This window comes from Capsicum annuum, chromosome 5 (assembly GCF_002878395.1).
Source record: "Capsicum annuum cultivar UCD-10X-F1 chromosome 5, UCD10Xv1.1, whole genome shotgun sequence".
Lineage (NCBI taxonomy): Eukaryota > Viridiplantae > Streptophyta > Magnoliopsida > Solanales > Solanaceae > Capsicum > Capsicum annuum.
In genome coordinates, this window is record NC_061115.1 from 25,957,104 (window position 1) to 25,978,723 (window position 21,620).

General features: G+C 35.5%; 1 protein-coding gene across 1 annotated transcript; it reads left to right on the plus strand.

Annotated features, from left to right (window-relative positions):
* Positions 1 to 19,013: 19,013 nt before the first annotated feature.
* On the plus strand, positions 19,014 to 19,361 carry LOC107871680 (E3 ubiquitin-protein ligase SIRP1). Its single transcript, XM_016718587.1, has one exon. It carries the CDS (start codon positions 19,014 to 19,016, stop codon positions 19,359 to 19,361), a length of 348 nt encoding a protein of 115 aa, XP_016574073.1.
* The last annotated feature ends 2,259 nt before the right edge of the window (positions 19,362 to 21,620 follow it).

Below are 21,620 nucleotides of genomic sequence, written 5' to 3' on the forward strand. Positions count from 1 at the left end.
CTTTGTCTGAGACAATGGACAATGGAACACCGTGTAATCTGACCAACTCTCTGATATAGAGTTTGACGTAATCCTCTGCTGAATAAGAGGTATAGACTGGAAGAAAATGAGCTGATTTGGTCATCCTTTCTACAATGACCCAAACTGAATCATGCTGATGACGAGTTTGAGGTAAACCCGTCACGAAGTCCATGTTCACTTTCTCCCACTTCCAAGTAGGAATTATAAACTCCTGCATAGGACCACTAGTCTTCTGATGCTCTATCTTAACCTGCTGACATGTAGAGAACTTAGCCACAAACTATGCAACATCTTTCTTTATCCTACTCTACCAATAGATTTCCTGCAAGTCGCGGTATATATTTGTGGCCCCTGGATGAATAGAGTAGCGCGCACCATGCGCTTCTGTGAGAATTCACTGCCTTAAGTCATCTATACTTAGAAAACACAGACGACCCTGACAACACAGAACACCATCTCCCCCTTGGGAGAAAATCTCTACTTTCTGATCCTTGACTGACTCTTTCAACTTGACTATACTGGGATCTCTATCTTGCTTTTCTTTCACCTCAGAAACTAGAGATGATTCTGAGCTACTCTGAACCCATACGTCACCCTCTTCTGTATCGACTAAGCGAATGCCTAGCCTGGCAAGTTGATGGACTTACTGGGCTAGCTTTTTCTTATTGTCCTCAACATGAGCGGCACTACCCATAGATAGTCTACTAAGATCATCGGCCACAACGTTGGCCTTTCCCGGATGATGAAGGACACTCATGTCATAATTTTTCAAGAGCTCTAACCACCTTCTCTGACGAAAATTGATTTCTTTCTGAAAAAAGACATACTGAAGGCTCTTATGATCTGTGAACACATCTACATAAACACCGCATAGATAATGCCTCCAAATCTTCAAGGTAAAGACTACGGTTGTTAACTCAAGATCATAAGTAGGATAATTCTTCTCATGGGGCTTAAGCTGTTTGGAGGTGTAGGCTATGACCTTACCATGTGCATGAGGGCATAAATCAAACCTACTCTGGATGCCTCACAATACACTACAAACCCATCTAGACCATCTGGAAGAGCTAGGACTAGAGCTGAGGTGAGTCGAGTCTTCAGCTCCTGAAAACTCTTCTCGCAAGGATTTGACCACTGAAACTTAACTTTCTTCTGAGTCAATCTGGATATAGGGGATGTAATAGAAGAAAATCCCTCAAAAAACCATCTGTAATAGCCATCCAAACCCAAGAAACTCCTGATATTTGATGGAGATATAGGGAGAGTCCAGTTTCTTACTGCTTCAGTCTTCTAAGGATCTACTCTAATGCCATCACCAGAAACAATATGACCAAGGAATGCTACTGACCTTAGCCAAAACTCATACTTATTGAATTTGGTGAACATCTGAGGATCTTTGAGAGTCTGAAGTACAATTTTGAGATGGTCTACATGATCACACACACTGTGGGAATAAACCAGAATATCATCTATGAAGACTATGATGATTATGTTTAAGTAATGCTTGAACACACGGTTCATCAAGTCCATGAAAGCTTCTGGGGCATTGGTAAGACCAAAGGACACGACTAAGAATTTGAAGTGACCATACCGAGTACGAAAAGCTATTTTCAAGATGTCACATTCTCTAACTCTGAGCCGATGATAGCTGGACCTGAGTTCTATCTTAGAGAAATAGCTAGCACCCTGAAGTTGGTCAAATAAGTCATTGATTCTGGAAAGAGGATACTTGTTCTTGACCGTTACTTTATTGAGATGATGGTAATCAATGAACATTCTAAGAGAACCATTTTTTTTCACACGAATAAGATTGGTGCGCCCTACGAGGACACACTGGGTCTGATGAATCCCTTATCTAAGAGATTCTTTATCTGCTCTTTTAATTTTTTGATTTCTGTTGCTTCCATTCTATATGGAAGAATAGATATACATTAAGTATCTAGAAGAAGATCAATGCCGAAGTCTATCTCCCTTTCGGGAGAAATTTCTGAAAGATCTTCGGGAAAGATATCTGAATAGTCATTCACGACTGGATTGATTCAAGATTGTGAGTCTTGGAACTAGAATCCTTAACATGAATAAGATGATAGATACATCCCTTAGATATTATTTTCCATGCCCGAAGGTAGGAAACAAGCTGACCTCTGAAAGCTGAAGTACTACCCCTCCACTATAGGGCGGGTTAATTCAGAAACTAGAACTAGACTATTCTATTTCTACAGTCGACTGTGGCATAGTAGGAATGAAGCCAATCCATGTCGAGAAAGACATCAAAATCAGTCATCTCTAATTCGACTAAGTCTCCTGAAGTAAGTTTCTAAAATATCATAACCGGGTAGTTCCTGTATACCCATTGGGCTATGATGGTTTTACCCACTGGGGTAGAAACTGAAAAGTGCTCTACTAGAATTTCAAGACTGACTCTGAAATCGCCTGCTATATAAGGAGTAACAAAAAACAAAGAAGTACCTGAATCTAGCAAAGCATAAATATGCACATGAAAGATCTGTAACGTAGCAGTAACCACATCAGGAGAATTTTCCTGATCTTTCCTAGACTGGAGAGCATAAATTCAATTTGGGCGTTGCCTACTAGTAGCGCTGGAAATGACACCCTACTAATTTGGGTGACCAGACTAAGCTGAGGAACGGTTCTGCTGACCCTGGTAACCTGATTGAGGACAATCTCTGACACTATGGCTTGGCTTGCCACATCCAAAACAGTCATCACTTCCAGCTCTACAAGCACCCTTGTGGTTCTTACCATAAGTCTAACAAAGGGGATTAGTTCAGACATTGCTAACACTGCCCTGAGACTTAGATCCTGGCGCCCTATCTCTATTGCCGTCTCTGAATCTAGGAGATGGAGCACTAGCTAAATAAGGAGATGGAACTAATGACTTAGGAAAGAATTAAAAATGATTTTCTCTTTTTGATTTAGGCTGAGTAAAGTTGAAACTACCTATCCTTGCTTTCTTATTCTGCTTCTCCCTCATCTTAATCTTTTGTTGCTCTATCTGCTGAGCATGATTCATAAGCCTGACTAAAGTTATATCACTATTCAACATCGTAAACCTACATTCGTTGACCACACTATCATTCACCCTAGAAACAAACTTACTCATCTTGGCCTTGCTATCTGCAACCACATGAGGAGCATATCTGGCTAATTAAGTAAACTTAAGAGAATACTCTTTCACCGCCATGTTGCCCTTTCTGAGGTTGATAGATTCTAACACCTTAGCTTCTCTCAGCTCTAGGGGAAATAACCTCTTTAAGAATGCGGTGACAAACTCCTTCCACTCTATAGGTCCTCCATCTACCAGCCTCTTTGACTTCCACTATTTGTACCAAGTATGAGCAATATCCTGCAACTGATATGTAGCTAGCTTAGCACTCTCAATAGCTGACACCCTCATAATATCAGTAACCTTCTGAACCTAATCAATAAATTCCAGAGGGTCCTCATCTATCTTAGACCCAAAAAAGGATAGAGTGTTCATTCGGGTGAAGTCTTGAATCTTGCCTGTAGCTGAATTGGCCACTGGATTGGCCGGAATGATGGCTGGTCGTTCATTCTGAGCAGTAACTGACTGAGCAAGAGTAGTGAATGCAGCTCTGAACTCTGCATGAGAAACATGTTCGCCCAAAGGTTCTTCGGGCTGAGGGGCTGACTGATTCTCGTTTCTTCTTTTAGAAGGTATGTTCTGTAGAAGAAAGGGAGAAATGGATTAGACTGAGAGATTGACTTGATATTATGCTTACTGGCACAACATGAATACTGAAAGAAGAGAAATTATTCCTATAACATCTTATAACCTCTTGTACATAAATGTGTCACATAACACACCCATGTATAAGACTCTACTAGATGCAGATTTCTGATTTCCTAGGACTCTATTGAACCTTAGTCTTTGATACCAAGTTTGTAACACCCCGAATCTGGTACCCAAAATGCTACATGTTGCTCATGACCCTGAAGGATCACTAGCTAATCCATGACTGATATCAGCATCTGAACACTGCATAATATACTGTATAAATATGGAAATAAAGGTTGTAAGACCATAAGGTTCAAAACTGAGACATAACTGATAAAAACATAACATCTGGGTAGGGTATGAAATACCCAAAACAACTAAAGTAAACTATTTGAAACATGATAGTCTGAAAAGACTCTAACTGATTGAACTATCTGAATAAGGAGTTTATGGACATATCCTCAACTAACTCTAACTAATAAATTAATTAATGAGATAATAAAGTAATGGTAATATCCTTGAAGGATGAGGACTCACTTCTAACTCTGTCTGCTGAGACAGGAATATTACTGATGCTCTGGAGCTCGTGCTTCTGAACCTATGGTATAAAATACTATAGCGTAAATGCATCAGTATGGTTGAATGTACTGGTATGTATGTAAGGTAGGCTAAATGTAAAGGGTTCACATGCATGAACTATACTAACTGACTGGATAACATGAATGTGAAAATGCATGCATGAATACATAATAACTGTAAATGATTTCATCATAACATGATTACTGAGTCTGAGAACTGATAACATGAGATACTGATAACTGTATAACTAAAATAACTAATACTGAGCAAATATACCTGACAGTCTAGTTTCTGTTGAAACTAGCTAAGTTCCATACTGTTCTGAGTTAATTGTATCTGACAGTCCTGAATTCTGTAGAAATATCAGAGTTCTATTACTGAGACTGAATGATTATATCTGACAGTCCTAATTCTGTAATTAAAACTATGGGAAGTAGTTATCTAATCGATATGCCCCTAATACAGCATTATGACTGAGTTGGGGTCCAATCTGTAACCCCAATTGGAAGGGTGTCAATACCGCACCACTGGTAAGGAAAAGTTATGGGTGGCCTCATCGATAGTGTCCCTAAAAGAGAATGATGGTACCCTCATCTGAGAGTGTTTATCTACCTCATCAACCCTCACCTGACAGTGTTGATGTCTCAACCTATGCTGGCTACATAGTTCTGGAATGCAAGGATGACTTCTAAAAATCACACCCTCATCTGACAGTGTGTGTTCCTATCCTTGGGTTCACTCGGTGCTAATTTCTACTCCCATCTGAATAGACACTAAACATGGAATTACTGAACTGAACTGGACTGAATTAACTAAATTTTGTGGATTGACGAAATAGTACTGAGATTACTATATTACTAAGCTTTCCTGAGTCACATGACTGACTGAGTTCTATGGATCATGGCTTAACTGAGGATATCGTAAAAACATGACAATAAATCTAGGCACACAATTATATTTTTCGGGTACAAGTACCCCCAGGACTCGATGGAAAGAAACTGACAAAGCATGACTTTCTTAAATACATGATCAACATCACAATCCATACTACAATAAGTTGGAGATTTCGTGAAGTACAAGTTCTAAAGCACCACAATGGATACACATATATCCAAAATTCATTGACTAAGATATTTCATCAAACACTTGACTTGTATAAACTTGTACATAAATAAGGATTACATATTATTATACTAGTATGGCACTTTTAATTTACATAGGCATTTAATCAAACACTTGGGGAGCATGCTTTGGTTATACAATCATCAACACATCTAATAATCATGGATACATCAACCAACTTGTAAATTGAAGCGGGGTTTATCATGATTATTATGCAAATCATCACCTAATAGGGTCAATCATAGGAATATGTAATTTAAAACATGAATCAAAACCACACAACATCATGAACATGAATTTCAATTCAATTTGAATCATGAACATTCACAAACACTCAAATCTTAGATTTTGAAAAGAGATTCTTGAGCTTCATGGGTGAAAGAGACCCATGAATCAACACATGACATACCTGGGTTATGATTTTCTTGAAATTTTTGGACTTGAAGAACTTGAATCTCTTAGTTTTTTGAAGAAGGATTTGGATCTTGTTCTTCAGTATTATCTTTGAGAGAATATCCTAATTTTATGTTATATATGGATAATGAACTTATGAGTTTAGGTATGATATTATTAGGGGTAAAAATGGGTAAAAAAAATATCCAAATACCTTTTTAAAAGTGACTTTAAAATAACTGAATGGGATATGCGATGGTAGGTGTGACGGTTCGTCGTTGGGTCGATAGTCCATCGCGTCTGGGCAGAATAAGCATTAACTGCCTTTGCTGCGATGGCTTGGGCGATGGTCCGTTGGCCTAACCATCACTTTTAGGAAGACTGTAGTCTCACTGCGATGGTTTGGGCGATGGTCCGTCGCTAGCTCGACGGTCCGTCGGCTTTTACCATCGCACCTGGTCAATTTTGACTGCCTTCTATATTTTGGCCATAACTTTCTCATCCAATGTCGGATTTGGACAAATTAGGTATCGATAGAAATCTTATTCAATTTCCCACATGATAAAAACTAAAAATCTTACAAATATCACGTGTACAAAAATGGATTCATCTTTCAAAGTAAGTTTCTAACATACTTTGGATGATTTCATGCTAGGTAAAAGTACGGGGTATTATAATAGGACCCATGCTTTTCTGGGTTCCTAAGTATAACCATTAATTTATTTTGCAGAAGAAATTGAAAGGATGTAAAAGGCATTGGTACTTGGACAGTACTTGCTCTAGACATATGACTGGTGATAAGAAAAAGTTCATTTCACTCTAAAAAATCAATGGAGGAGGAGTTCCTTTTGGTGATGAAAAAAAGAAATCATTAATAGATTTAGAAAAATTGGCTCATCTGAGTCACGAGCATTGAAAGATGTCTATCTTGTAGAAGGATTGAAGCACAACCTGCTGAGCATCTCACAGCTGTGTGATAATAGTAATAAAGTTATTTTCATTTCTACAGGAGTCAAAGTTAAGAAAATAGATACTAAGGAGATTATGCTCACTGCTAGAAGATACAGAAATGTATACAAAGCTGACGTAATGGAAATACCAGGACCAGAGTTAACTTGTCTAAGTACAATTGAAAATGATCCCCTCCCTTGGCACAGAACACTTGGACATATAAGTCTGAAACAAATAAACACACTTTCCTTTAAAGATATGGTATTGGGATTACCCAAGACCAAATTTAAAGAGGAAAAGTTATATAGTGCTTGTGTAAGGGGAAAACAGGTAATATCTTCCTTTAAGTTAAAAAACTATGTTAGCACTACCAAGTGCCTTGACCTGGTTCATATGGATCTGTGTGGACTAATGAGACTTCAAAGCAGAGGTGGAAAAAGGTATATTTTTGTAATTGATGGTGATTATTCTAGATTCACCTGGACTTTATTTCTAGCCTCTAAAGAAGATACCTTTGATGTCTTTGCAATTTTTATCAAGAAAATTGAAAAAAAACTGGGCACTTCATTAGTTTCTATAAGATCTGACCATGGTACAGAATTTTAGAATATCAAGTTCTTAGAATTTTGTTCAGCAAATGGTATAGATCATAATTTATCTACTCCTAGAACACCACAACAAAATCGAGTGGTGGAAAGGAAAAATAGAACCTTGGAAGATATGTCTAAAACTATGATGCTTGCAGTTAATGTTGCTAAAAACCTTTGGGCTGAGGAAATAAGTACTGCTGCAGATATCATAAATAGGTGCATGATCAGACCTATGTTAGAGAAGACTCCCTATAAATTACTTAAAGGAAGAAAACCAAACATTTCTCATTTTAGAACCTTTGGTTGTAAATGTTTCATACATAATAATGGGAAGGATAATCTGGGAAAATTTGATGCCAAAAGTGATGAGGAAATCTTCTTAGGTTATTTACTTCATAGTAAGACATAGGGTTTTAAACATCAGAAAAACTGTGTTGAAGAAATCATGCATGTAGTTTTTGATGAATGCAGTGTTAAGACTAACCTGCAGGAAGGAAGTGACTCCGAAGAATAGGTTATACAACCCAGTTCATTGACTGGAGCTACCAAGCATGGAGACAGTTTAACAAGGGGAGCTGAATCTGGAGGAACAGTGACAGGGGGGACTGAGCCACCAACTACCCCAGCTCAGAACATCAGTAGTGTAATACCCTATACTTTTACCAAGCTTAAAATCATCCCAAGAATGTTAGAAGCTTACTTTAAAAGATAAATTCATTTTTGTACATATGAAATTTTTAATATTTTTACTTTTTGTTGAGTGGGAAATTGAATTAGCTTTCCAACGATACCAATTTCGTCCAAATCCGATATCAGAGTAAAAAGTTATGGATGTTTTACTTAGAGCTGTCAAAATCGCCCAGGTGCGACGGGCAGGTTGACGAACCGTCGATCTAGCGACGGACCGTTACCTAGACCGTCGCAGCTAAGGCAGTAAGTCAGTCTTTCGGATAAAGTGTGACAGACAGGTTGACAGACTGTCGAACTTGCCATGGACCATCGCCCAAGCCGTCGCTACTGAGGTAGTGAGTCCCTATTCTGGTCCACGTGCGACGGTTAGAACGATGGACCATCGAGCCAGTGACGGACTATCTCAGATCCTGTTCAACAAATTTTAAGTCATTTTTAGAGGATATTTGGGTCTTTTTCCACCTGTTTTAAACCCCTAATTATATCAAACCAAGGCTCATAAGTTCATTAGTCATTCATAATATCAAATGAGGGTTTTCTCTCTAGGATAATCCCTAAGAACAAGATCCAAATCCTTCTTCTAGAAACTAAGAGATTCAAGTTCTTCAAGTCCAAGGAATTTAAGAAACTCACAATCAAGGTAGGTCATGTGTTGATTAATGGGTCTCTTTCATCCATGAAGCTCAAGAATCTCTTTTAAAAAATCCAAGATTTGTATATTTATGAATGTTCATAATTTGATTGAATTAAAAATGATATTCATGTTGCTGTTTGGTTTCGTTCCATGTTATAGACTATCAATTACAAGAATTGATTCTAATATGTGATGAATTATACAATATTCATGATACACCCTTTAATTTACAAGTTGATTAATGTATCCATGATTATTAGATTTGTTAATGATTGTATAACCAAAGCATGCTCCCCATATGTTTGATTGAATACCTATATGAAGAAAGAGTGCCATGCTAGTATGATAATGTAAAATCCTCATTCATATACAAGTTCATGCAAGTCAAGTGTTTGATTAAATGTCTTAGTCAATGGATTATAGACAAGCCATTGTTGTACTTTAGAATTCATGCCATGAATTACTTTTATGCTATCGAGTCCTAGGGGTACTTGTACCCGATAATTTAGCCGTGTGCCTAGAGTTAGTGTCATATTTTCATGATACTCTCAGTCAAGCCATGATCCCTAGAACTCAGTTAGTCACGTGACTCAGGAAAACTTAGTGAATTCAGTATCAGTCTAGTAATCACAGAAATTTAAGTAAATCTCAGTAATCCAGTAATCTCAGAAATCTCAAAAAACTCAGACAATTATCAGATGTCAATGGCATTCCATCAGTCCACGGAATTTAATAATCTCAGTCTAGTACAGTTCAGTTTAGTAATTCACGTTCAGTATATATCCAGATGGGAGTAGAAATTAGCACTGAGTGAACCCAAGAATGGGAACCCACCTGTTATATGAGGGTGTGACCCTTAGAAGAAATCCTTATGTTCCAAAACTATGTAGCTAGCGTAGGTTGAGATATCATAGCCTGTTATATGAAGGTAGATGAGGTGGATTAACCTTTTATGTGAGGGTTCCCACCGTTCTTACTAGAGTTACCTGTTATATGAGGGTTACTCACAGATAGTCCTTACCAGTGGTGCGGTATTGACGCCCTTCTAATTGGGGTTACAGATTGAACCCCAACTCAGCTATATTACATTATTTAGGGCATGTCGGTTAGATGAATACTTTCCACAGTTTCAATTACAGATCAGGACTGTCAGATACAGTCATTCAATCTCAGTAATTGAACTCACATAGTTCTACAAAATTCAAAACTGTCAGATACAGTCAACTCAAAATAGAACGGAACTCAGCTAGTTCCATCAGAACCTAGACTGTCAGATACATTCTCTTAGTATCAGTTATCAGTACTCATGTTATCAGTGTTCAAACTTAGTAGTCAGTATCATCACGAATTCAGTTACAGTAATTTATTTATGCATTTATTCTCACATCTATGTTATATAGTCAGTTAGCATTGTTTATGCATTTAAACCCTTTGCATTCAGACTACCTTACATGCATACCAGTACATTCAATCGTACTAACATATTTGTGCTATGGTGTTTATACCATAGGTTCAGAAGCACAAGATTCAGAACATCAGTGGCATTTCAGTCTCAGCAGTCAGAGTTAGTAGTGAGTCGTCATCCTTTGAGAACATGACCATTACTTTATTATCTCATTAATTAATTTATTAGTTGGAGTTAGTTGGGGACATGTTCCATCAACTCCTTATTCAGATAGTTTAGATACTTTTGGACTAGCATGTTCAGACAGTTATTTCAGTTGTTTTGGTAGTGATATACCATATTTTCAGAGGTTATGTTTTATCAAATCTTTGAACCTTATGGCCTTGTATCCTTTATTTTTGCATTTATACAGTGTATTATGCAGTGTACAGATACAAATATCAGTCATGGGTTAGCTTATGGTCCTTTAGGGTCATGAGCACCGTGTAGCATTCTGGGTACCGGATTTGGGGTGTTACAAATAGTGATCCTTGTAGCTCACTAGGATTGGTCCCTAAAGGCTACAAGTATCAAGGGTCACATCCTATTGAGAATGTTCTTACTAATCTCACTTCGGGGATCACCACAAAAGCTGGATTAAGAGATATGTGTGCCTTCAAGGAATTCCTATTAGAGATTGATCCAAAGAAGGTAATTGAGGCATTACTTGATGCTGATTGGATCATATCTATGCATGAAGAGTTGAATCAGTTTGAAAGAAGCAAAGTATAACACTTAGTTCCTCTTCCAAAAGATAGAACAGTAATTGGGACTAAGTGGGTGTACAAAAATAAAGTTGATGTGCATAGAACAGTTACAAGGATCAAGGTAAGACTGGTGGTCCATGGATACAATCAAGAAGTTGGCATAGATTTTGATGAGACCTTTGCACCTGTGGCTAGAATTGTGTCTATTAGATTACTACTTGTATTTGCTGCCTACAAGGAGTTCATTCTTTATAAAATGGATGTTAAGAGTGCATTCTTGAATGGAATTCTCAAAGAGGAAGTATATGTTAAACAACCTCCATGGTTTGAAAGCAAGGAGTTTCCTGATCATGTGTATAAACTGGATAAGGCTTTGTATGGGTTGAAACAAGATCTTAGAGCTTGGTATGAGAGTCTGTCAAAGTTTCTACTGGAGCATGGACATACTAGAGGTAAAATTGACAGTACTCTTTTCTTGAAAACTGAAAGAAAAGATTTGTTGATGTGCAGGTGTATGTAGATGACATTATCTGTGGCTCTATAAATATGAACATGACTCATGACTTTGCCAAACTTATGAGCATAATGAGGGAGCTAAACTACTCTTTGGGACTGCAAATAAAACAAACAACATCAGGAACAATGATCCATCAACAGAAATATGTAAAAGAACTTCTCAAGAGATTCTCCGTGAAAGAGGCAAAAAAATCAGCACTCTAATTGCCACTGCTACAATGCTTGATTTGGACGAAATAGACACTATTGTAGAGAAAAAGATGTACAGAGGGATGATAGGGTCATTTCTATATCTTACTGCTAGGAGGCCTGATATAGTATTTAGTGTAGGATTATGTGCTAGATTTCAAGCAAATCCTAAGGAGTCTCATCTAAAATATGTAAAAAAGATTTTTAGATATCTCAAAAGAACCAATGATCTTTGTTTATGGTATCCAAAAGGTAGTAATTTTAATTTGGTTGGTTATTCTGATGCTGATTATGTAGGATACTTGGTTGACAGGAAGAGCACTATAGACATAACACACTTCCTTGGATCGTGTTTAACTACCTGGTCCACTAAGAAGCAAAATTCAGTAGCATTGTCTACTGCTGAAGCTGAATATCTTGTTTCAGGTTCTTGTTGTGCTCAATTATTATGGATTAAGCAACAACTTATGGATTTTGGCATAGATGTTGGATGTGTTCCTATTTTCTGTGATAATACAAGCGCTATTAACATAGCCAAATATCCTGTTCAACACAAAAAAACTAAGCATATTGATATTAGACATCACTTTCTAGAGATAATGTTGAAAAAGGTCATATATCAATTATGTTTTGTTCTACTGAGGAACAAATTGCTAACATATTCACTAAGACGTTGAGTAGGGAACACTTTGAAAAAAATAGGTTAGCCTTGGGGATGATTAGAATTGTATAAATCACCCTTAATGACTGACTAGAATAAACTGCTCTAAAGTGATTATTGATTAATTCAGTCTTACACATTTAGTTGTGTATCCTAATTCCAAGATTCTAGAGTAAGTTGACTCAGTTATGTGTTGATTTGTGCATAAAGACTGGAACTTTAAGGCAACCTTGTCTATTTTTCTCTTCAAAACTCAGGTATGATTATTGTTTGCCCATATTAGCTTAAAGAGAAATACTTTGTCTACTTGGTCCCTTCCGTTACACCTAAATCGCCAAAATTCCAAAAGCCTTCTCCTTCAAAAAGGCTGCCAGACCTTTCCCATTAGAACTGACCCTCTTCATCATTATGTTCCCTTTCTCAGGTACAATTCATCCATGATTCATCTTTCTTTTCTCCACCTTAAATACGTTGCTTACCCTTGTCCTCATTCATCACTCTCTTAACCATAAAGAAATCATTGTTCATCACTGCCTTCACCTTGCCATCCTTTTCCTCTAAGCCATCCACTGACTTCACTACTACTCCTTCCACAGATTTTATACTCCACCCAAATATTACCCTACCTCTACTCATCTCTCCCTCAATCTCAATTGAGTTATCCGATTTTGCGATTTTTAAAACTCTGAAAAACCCCTTTTCATAATTCTCTTCTAATTCTCTAAACCCTCACTTCCACCTTCTGTCCTTCTTCAAATTCTTGATCAAGATAATTCTCCTATTAATCGAGATGATATTCCTATTTCTAACCTAGTTCCACGAAGGTCCAGATCTAAGCCAAAAAGAATATCCTCTTTTATCTCCATCGATGTTGATGATACTGTTCATGCCGAATCCTCCTCTGTTATCTCTACTCCTCGTACTCCTCATACTCGAGAAAAGAAGTAATGAGAAGATGCTTCCCTGGAAGAAGCACTTTATGCTAGTAAAAAGAAATGGGTCGCTACTTCTGATCCCACTCCTCCTAAAGCACCCTCTCCAGATATTCTTCTTCGATCAGTAAGAAAGAAGAATACAATCTTGGCAAAAGTTATAAAACCTTTCTTGCCTCAAAAATCATCCTTTCAACCCACTACAAAGGCTTCTTCTTCTTTAAAACCTACCTCTATTATCAAATCCTTCTCTTCTTCCAAAGGTTCTTTAAAGTCCTCTTCACGTCCTAAGAAACAGGTACCCGAACCTGTTCCCTCTGGCTCATTTGACTCAGACTCTGAATTTCTTCTTGATACTCCCCCTGCACCTTCTACTAATATTGATCCAGATCTTGACTTTAATATTGATGTTGATACTCCTACTGACAAGGCCTCTCAGTCAACTCATGTTCTCCACTTTCAAAAATGAAAGTTGGCTAGGGGTAGAGTTGTCACTAGTTTTGGGGGCCCTAAATGGATGTCTTGGTTTATAAGTTGAGATATCAGGGATGGTCACACTTGTTTCTTGAAGGTGACCATCAACATAAGTTTGGAAGGGATGAAGTATATGAGTTTACATGAATGGGGTTGCCATTGGAGAGATATTCACCACTACTATTCATGGGGTTACCATTAATCTCTATGCTACTGATCATGCTCGGATCTTGAGCATTGCTTCTAGGGTATGGGGTCATTATGTTAAGGGAGCATGTCCTCCTTTAGATAATCTTCCTTTTGCACTTGAGATATCCAAAAATTTCTCTGGAAATCCTCATCTTGTCATTCATTGTAGGGTCCTAAAATGTGAGATGACACTTTTTCATCAGTTTTATTTTGATGTGGTTCACAAAATAATCCTTCCTAGACAAGAGAGAAGAACAGTTGCCAATTTTCTTGATCTTACTTTGATGGAACTATTAGATACTCAAATTCCAATAGATCTTCCTCAACTCATGATCAAGCACATGCAAAGGGTCTTGATCTAAAATGCAAATAGTCATGCTTTGCCATATGAATTCTGGCTTATATCTATTTTTGAGGATTTTTATGTGCTAGACAAAGTATAGTCTCTGTAGACCACAAAAGATGTTATAGGATCTGTGAACCATACCATGTTACATGCTGCTATGAGGAGTGCTGACAATTCAGTGAAAAGATTGAAAAATGCATTGGCTGCAAAATAGGCTGAGGTAGAGGTTGTACAAACGGTATTGGAGGCTGCCCAGGCTGCTCATGAGGATAAGAAACGGGTCCTTGAAGCTTAAATTTCTTCCCTTACATCCACTTTGGAAAAAGAAAGAGCTAAGAATGCTGATGTCATTAGGAAGCTGACCTCCCTTATCCCCTCCTCCTCATCCACTTAAGCCCTTTATTAGTGCCTTAGGAATCTTTTCCTTGCTGTCTCTTGGTCCAAGTTGTTTCTCTTTTATTTCTATTACTGGATTATGATAATTTTACCTTATTCTATTAATGAAATAGACTTTTTTTGCTTATTGTGTTCTGCTTCTGTTTCTTCTTAATGCATTGTTGTTTACTTACTCTGGGTTTTGTTTGTTTTAGTGATAGCCCCAGTGACCATGAATTATTAAACAATTATGACTTGTTGAAATCCATTTTTCGATGATGCCAAAAGGGAGAAGAATTGATTATACTATGCTTATAACTCATGATTAACCTGTTTCATTCTGTGATCCTCTATTTTAATCCTTTACTGAGTATGTCAGGATTGAGTGAAGATGTAGTGTGCTGCTAAGTTTGTCATCATCAAAAAGGGAGAATTTGTTTGGAAATGTAAGGTTTTGATAATGGACATATGAATGAAACATGTTGTGCAAGCTATTCCACATAAGTAAAACTACTGTTGTCATATGAACTGCATGTTGAAATTAATGTAAGGCTGTCAATCCATTAGGACAAGAGTGGATAAACAAGGAAGTTCAGATTTATGTCAATTTCTACAATTAAGGAGAAGATAATTATAGCATTTAGAAGTTGAATTGATCAAGGAAACTAAGGGATAAAGCAGAAGAGTCCTACTCAATCTAGGAGAGAGAGAGAGAGACGACATCAACAAAAGAGTGAAACTACCTGGGAGTCCTATTAAAGATAGAAGAGTGCATCAACTGAAGGAATCCATTAGGAGTTAGTTTAAATAAAACATGTGACATTCAAGTATTTCACTCAAGCACTGAAAAGATAGTCAACAAACAACAAATCAGTTTTACAACTTGAAGGAGCTAGTGAAGCAACCTGGTCCCTTACTTAGAGTCATAGACTTTGTGTAATAGGTTGTTCATTGAGTTATATTGAGTTGTAATCTCTAGTCTCAGTGAAGTATAAACTGGATTTGGATTAACGTCTTCAAGTTGGGAAACTCAAAGACTTGGGAACACTTATCTTGGGAAGATTAGTGTTTTGTAGAAGTAGGAGTTAGAAGTTTTAATTCCTAGTTTACAAGAAGTCTTGTTATTGGTTGTTTGTTGAGGCTCAAGAGTTATAGTGAAGTTGAGGTTAAATTCTATAGAGGTACAGGTCGTGGTTTTTTACACCTTTCTTGAGCCGGGTGTTTTTCTCGTAAAAATACTGTGTTAAAGTTTTAATTCTATGAACCACGTTATCTTACTTGTTCCACTGATAGGCAACCAGTAGAGTAAAATATTAAAATTGGTAGGGCACACACTCTAACAACAAAGAATTTGATTTTATATTTACCTATCTTAAACAAATCTAACCACATAATTCTAGCATAAGATCTAAGCGTCGGCCCTTGCATTATCCAAAGTCTTCTTTACTGCAAAAGAAGATGAAAATCATCAAAGGCAGAAAATTAGGTAAAGAAATAATTCTTGTTGAAGGAGCTCCTATATCATACTCATACGTATCATGAACCAATTACCAAAACATAGTAAAAATATAATTAAATCAACTACCTCGTTCATGAATCAAGTAAAAATACAAACTCAACAAAAAAATATGTAAAACTCTGTTGATACCAACTTGCTCTATGCAATATATGGTTGCACATAGAATTTTTATATATATATATATATATATTTATGTTATTGTTAATATGCATAAAATATAATTTATAGAATTATATATATATATATATATATATATATATATATATGTTTATGTTATTGTTAATATGCATAAAATATAATTTTTATACAAATAATTTCAAAGAAAATAATCCTAACACACTTTCAATGGGAAAAGGATCACATACGAGATCGCCTGTGAACTTCATGAACTTCCATCTTACGTCTAGCTCCGGACGTATTTTTTCCTATAAATATAAGACAGAATGGCGTGTTTACTTTAGGGTTATAATTATGGTATATTTAGGACTCATATATTTTTATTTTTTTCATATATTTATTTTATGTTCTTTTCTTATATTTTAGGATTCCTTAATTTAATAACATAGTAATTAAAGAAAAATAGTAAAAAAATAATTTTATTCAAAGCAGAGTTTTTTAATGAAGTTTAAAAAATTCAAATATTTTTTTTAAGGATCTTCACACTTCTAATATACTATAGATTATAGATTATAGATAAATAATTTATTCGGTTATTATAGTATAAATAAAATAAATAATTTTAAGATGAACTAATATTTTTAACTAAATGCAGATAAAATAGTTATGTATTTTATTTCGAAATTATTAAGAGGAAACGACTTCATATAGTTAATGAAATTAAATTAGTGAAAATTATCCGGACATTCAAAGGTTTTCTTTAGAAACCGTAATATGGATAAGTTAATAAAATAATTATATTAATGAAAATTATCTTAAATAAATTTATTAGATTGTTTGTTACAAGTTATAACAACACTTTTTAATAATTACTAGACTAAAGAAATAATTGCAAGTTATAACAACTTTTTTAAAAAACCTTTTTTATTTAAATATTCGAAAATCATTTTCTTAATATTCATATTATTTCCTTATTTATAACATTTAACATTTAACACTCTTCATTAAATCTTTTAATAATTATGGCAAGTTATATTATTGGTATCTATAATTTTTCTTTTTAATAATTAAGTTTTAGAATTTGTTTACAATTTAAGGAGTCAAATATGGTAAATATATTTTTTTTACATTGATACTTGATTTTTGACTTTTTATTAACTTTAATAATTACTTCCTCCGTCCTATTTTAATCGTTCCAAATTTCCTAATTTGGTGTCCCATTTTACTTGTCATTTTTTACTTATCAAGACAAGACAATTTTTTTTTCCATTTGACCCTTAATGTAATTGCTTACTACTTGTTATTAGCATTCTTGAAAAATGTTGCAAAGAGGAGTATCATTAAGAGTACACCATTAAGAATATAAATGGTACTTTGGTGTTGGATATATACCAATATTGAAACTAACAACAAAACACCATTAAGAGAGACAAAATGGTAAAATAACATTACCAATCATTGTTTTCTTAATAGTTATGCCATCTCAATTTAGAACAGGTAAAATGGAACGGATGGAGTAAGTTACAAGTTATATGCTTATCACGTTTTTCAATATTACTTTACCGATAAAAAGTCATATATATATATATATATATATATAATAATAATAATTTATTCAATCATGGTAGTATAAGTAAAATAAATAATTTTAACTAAATGGAGATAAAATAATTATATATATTCGAAATTATTAAGAGAAAACGACTTCATATAGTTAATGAAATTAAAATTATCAGGACATATTTGAATCAACAGACTAACTTTCCACCCACCGCCCACGCAATTGGACAAAAAGACAGGAAAAAGGTAGCGGAGCCACTAGGCGAATCTGACTATTGCGGGTTTGATATTTCTTAGGCGGCGCGCGGCGGCCACTTGCTTAACAGTGGTCAAATGAGATACAATTTTGCATATCTTCTTTTTTTTTTTCTTTCCCTTTTTGATATATTGTCCTCTCGTGCCTTGAGCCGGGGGTATATCGGAAACAGCCTTTTTACTTCATCAGAGGTAGAGGTATGGACTGCGTACATCTTACCCCTCAGACCCCACTAGGTGGGAATACACTGGATTTGTTGTTGTTGTTATTTTGATATATTGTCCGTGTATAAATATTTGGCATCATCAAATTAAATCACCATGCAGTAATAGGTAACAAGTAGCCAGAGTAAATACGTTCAAACTTCTTTTTTTTGTTATTGTTGATTTTACAATTAATTAATGTTCGTTGTAGTCGGACTAAACTAAAATTTGTATCGAGAAATTTCTTTCGAAGTAAATTTCAATTCTAAAAATTATATAGTAATCAATTAATAATTGTTTTTTTTTTTTTTGTCTTACTTTTCTTTTTAGTCTATTTAAAAAAGAATGTCTCTAATTTCTTTTTTGACAACTCTTTAAATCTATCTTCCTACTTGACAAGTTTAACAGCACAAAATTAAATGATATTTTGACATTTTATATATTTTTTAATTTCAGATTGATTAATGAATAGTCTACTTTAGTTACTTAAACATTGTATCAAGTTAAAATTCAAATAAACAAATTAAAACAAAATGAGTAGGTAATGAATACGTAAATGTATTCTTGTATTGTTAAATTTGAATACAGAGGAAATAATATGTATCAAAAAGGAAACAAAAAAAGTAAACAAAGGAACATAGGTTGCATCCTCGAACCCCACCAACCTTATCCAGGAAACCGCGTGATATGCTTTGGGGGAGATATGGGTACTATATATATTGGTGCAAGAGCTATTCAAATAGGAGTAGTATACTATTAATATTAAGCATTACTACACAAGAAAAATGTCAAGCTTGATGTCGTTGGATGAACCAATTTTCGACCTCGACATGGCTTTGACGATGCCAGAGCCTGAAATTTGTGTCTGTAATAATGGAAGCCACAGGGAACCAATTACGTCGATGGATGTTTCTTTCACCCAAATTGTTCGTGAAATGTCTACAGTTGAAGTGGTCGGTAGTACTGTTTGTACGGTATGCATGGAAGGTTTCGAATCGACAGTTGGGGCCAAACAAGTCGCTTGTGGCCATGTATTCCATTCACATTGTCTTACCAACTGGCTTTCACTCCACAACTCTTGCCCTCTTTGCCGCTTCCAAGTGATCACCTTCAGCCAGCAAACACCTCGTTAAACTATATCTTCTTTTTCCTTTATTCTTTTACCTAACTTTAAGATATTATAACCTCCATCTATTTGTATTGAAAATCGACTAATAGTTTTGAAATATAAATTAAGAACAACAAGAATTATAAATAAAGAGAAGAGGGGGACTTCTTTATTTCTCTTGAGGATGAGAGATCATTATATTGAGAATACAATGGACAAAACTCCTCTATTTATAGGGGAAAATAATCCTAGTTTCTGATTAAAAGATAGATACTTCAATCTTGATAGATATCAACTAGATCTTATGATAGACATTCACTGTAATGAAAATACATTTATAACACTCCCTCTTGGATGTTTAGATAGATAATGTGTCTCGTTAAAATCTTACTAGAAAAAACTCAATCAGAAAAAAAATCTAGGAAAAAGAGTACACATCTCTAATAATACGCATATAGCCTGCCTCATTAAAAGCCTTACAAGGAAAATCCAGTAGGACAAAACCTCGTAAGAGAAAAAGAGTAAAACGCGTATCAACTTCCCCTAATGAGAACAACCTTGAATCTTTGCATTCCGATCTTGTGCAGTATCTTCTTGAAAGTTACAATTGGAGAAGATTTGGTGAATAAATTAGCCACATTGTCACTTGAACGAATTTGTTGCATGTTAATATCACCATTCTTTTGTAGCTCGTGTATATAGAAAAACTTTGATGAAGTGTGCTTCGTTCTATCTCCTTTTATGAATCCTCCATTAAGATGTGCTATACATGCTGCATTATATCTATACAAAATTGTGGGTACATTATCACATTTCAAACCACATTTTTCTCAAATGAGATGTATCTTGGACTTCAACTATACACATTCTCGTCTAGCTTTATGTAATAGCCCGAATTTTTCCAAGCTAATTTCGTCCCAAGAATACCTAGTATTAGTTTCTAAAGTGAATGATGATTTTTTCATGGGTAATTTTCAGATTTTCACTTTTTGTCATGTGGAAAATTCAATAAGCTTTCCATTGATATATACTTCGCCCAAATTCAACACCCGGACGAAGAGTTAGGGACTTTTTAGTGAGACAGTGTATCACTTGAGCCTTCAGCGCATCGCGAAGACAGCTCAAATGACAATTGTCAATTTCCAGTGTTGCTCCGCGATAGTGGTGCGTCATGCCAAAATTCCAGGTCGCAGACAAGGTGGCAACGTGATGGCTCCATGTCGCGCCATCGTGCAATTTCGCATTTGTCATTTTCCAGTGACTTGGTGCAATGGTGGCGCGTCGCGCCAAGGATGAAAATCGAAAAATTTTCTTAGAAATTTAAAGACGTGTCCTAGGATTAAAAGGGTTAATTTTTTCACCCTATATAAGCCGTATAACATAAGATTTGACCATAATTCAGCAACTTATACTCAAGTACTCTCAAAAACTCTCAAGAACAAGACCTAGGGTTTTCATAGAAGATTCAATTTCAAGGAAATTTCACCATCAATCTTCACGAAATCACGAACTAAGGTATGCTTAGTGTTCATCCACGGATTCCTTTCATCCGTGGAGTCCAAGAATCATGTTTTAAATAACATATTGTGATTTACTTGTTGTGATTCGATCATGTTCATGTTGATAATTGTCATTTATGTTTCAAGATGGTGTCTTGATGACTTTTTATGAAGTATGTGAGTTTGTTGATTGAAAACCTATGGATTTGGGTAGTTTTAGATTGTTAAATTGATAAAAGACACCTATGCTCAAAGTTGTGCATGTAAGGTATTCGATAGAATGCTTAAAATGATAGGAATCATGTTTTTATGACTTAGTAGTGCCCAAATGACAAGTCCATGCTACCCCTCATGATTCAAGACAAATTCCATGCTATTGTTGTGTATTGATTGTTGTATTATGCAATGTTCATGATATTGAACTCATGAAAGTATGTACATGTTACATGCATTCCTTTCCATGATCAAGAATATGATAACTATGTGAAGCATGAAATCCCCCTTTTTATAGCATTATGAATTATGAACTATACTCCTATGATCAAGAAGTGTCATGGTTGTGTCTGTTTCTTTCCATCGAGTCCTGGGGGTACTTGTACCCAAAAAATATAACTGTGTGCCTAGAGCCCATGCCATGTTTTCACGATATCTTCAGTCAAGCCATGTTCCATAAATCCAGTCAGTCATGTGACTCAGGAAATCTCAGAAATCTCATGATCTCAGTTAGCTATTAGATATCAATAGTATTTCATCAGTCAACAGAATTCAGTAAACTCAGTTCATGT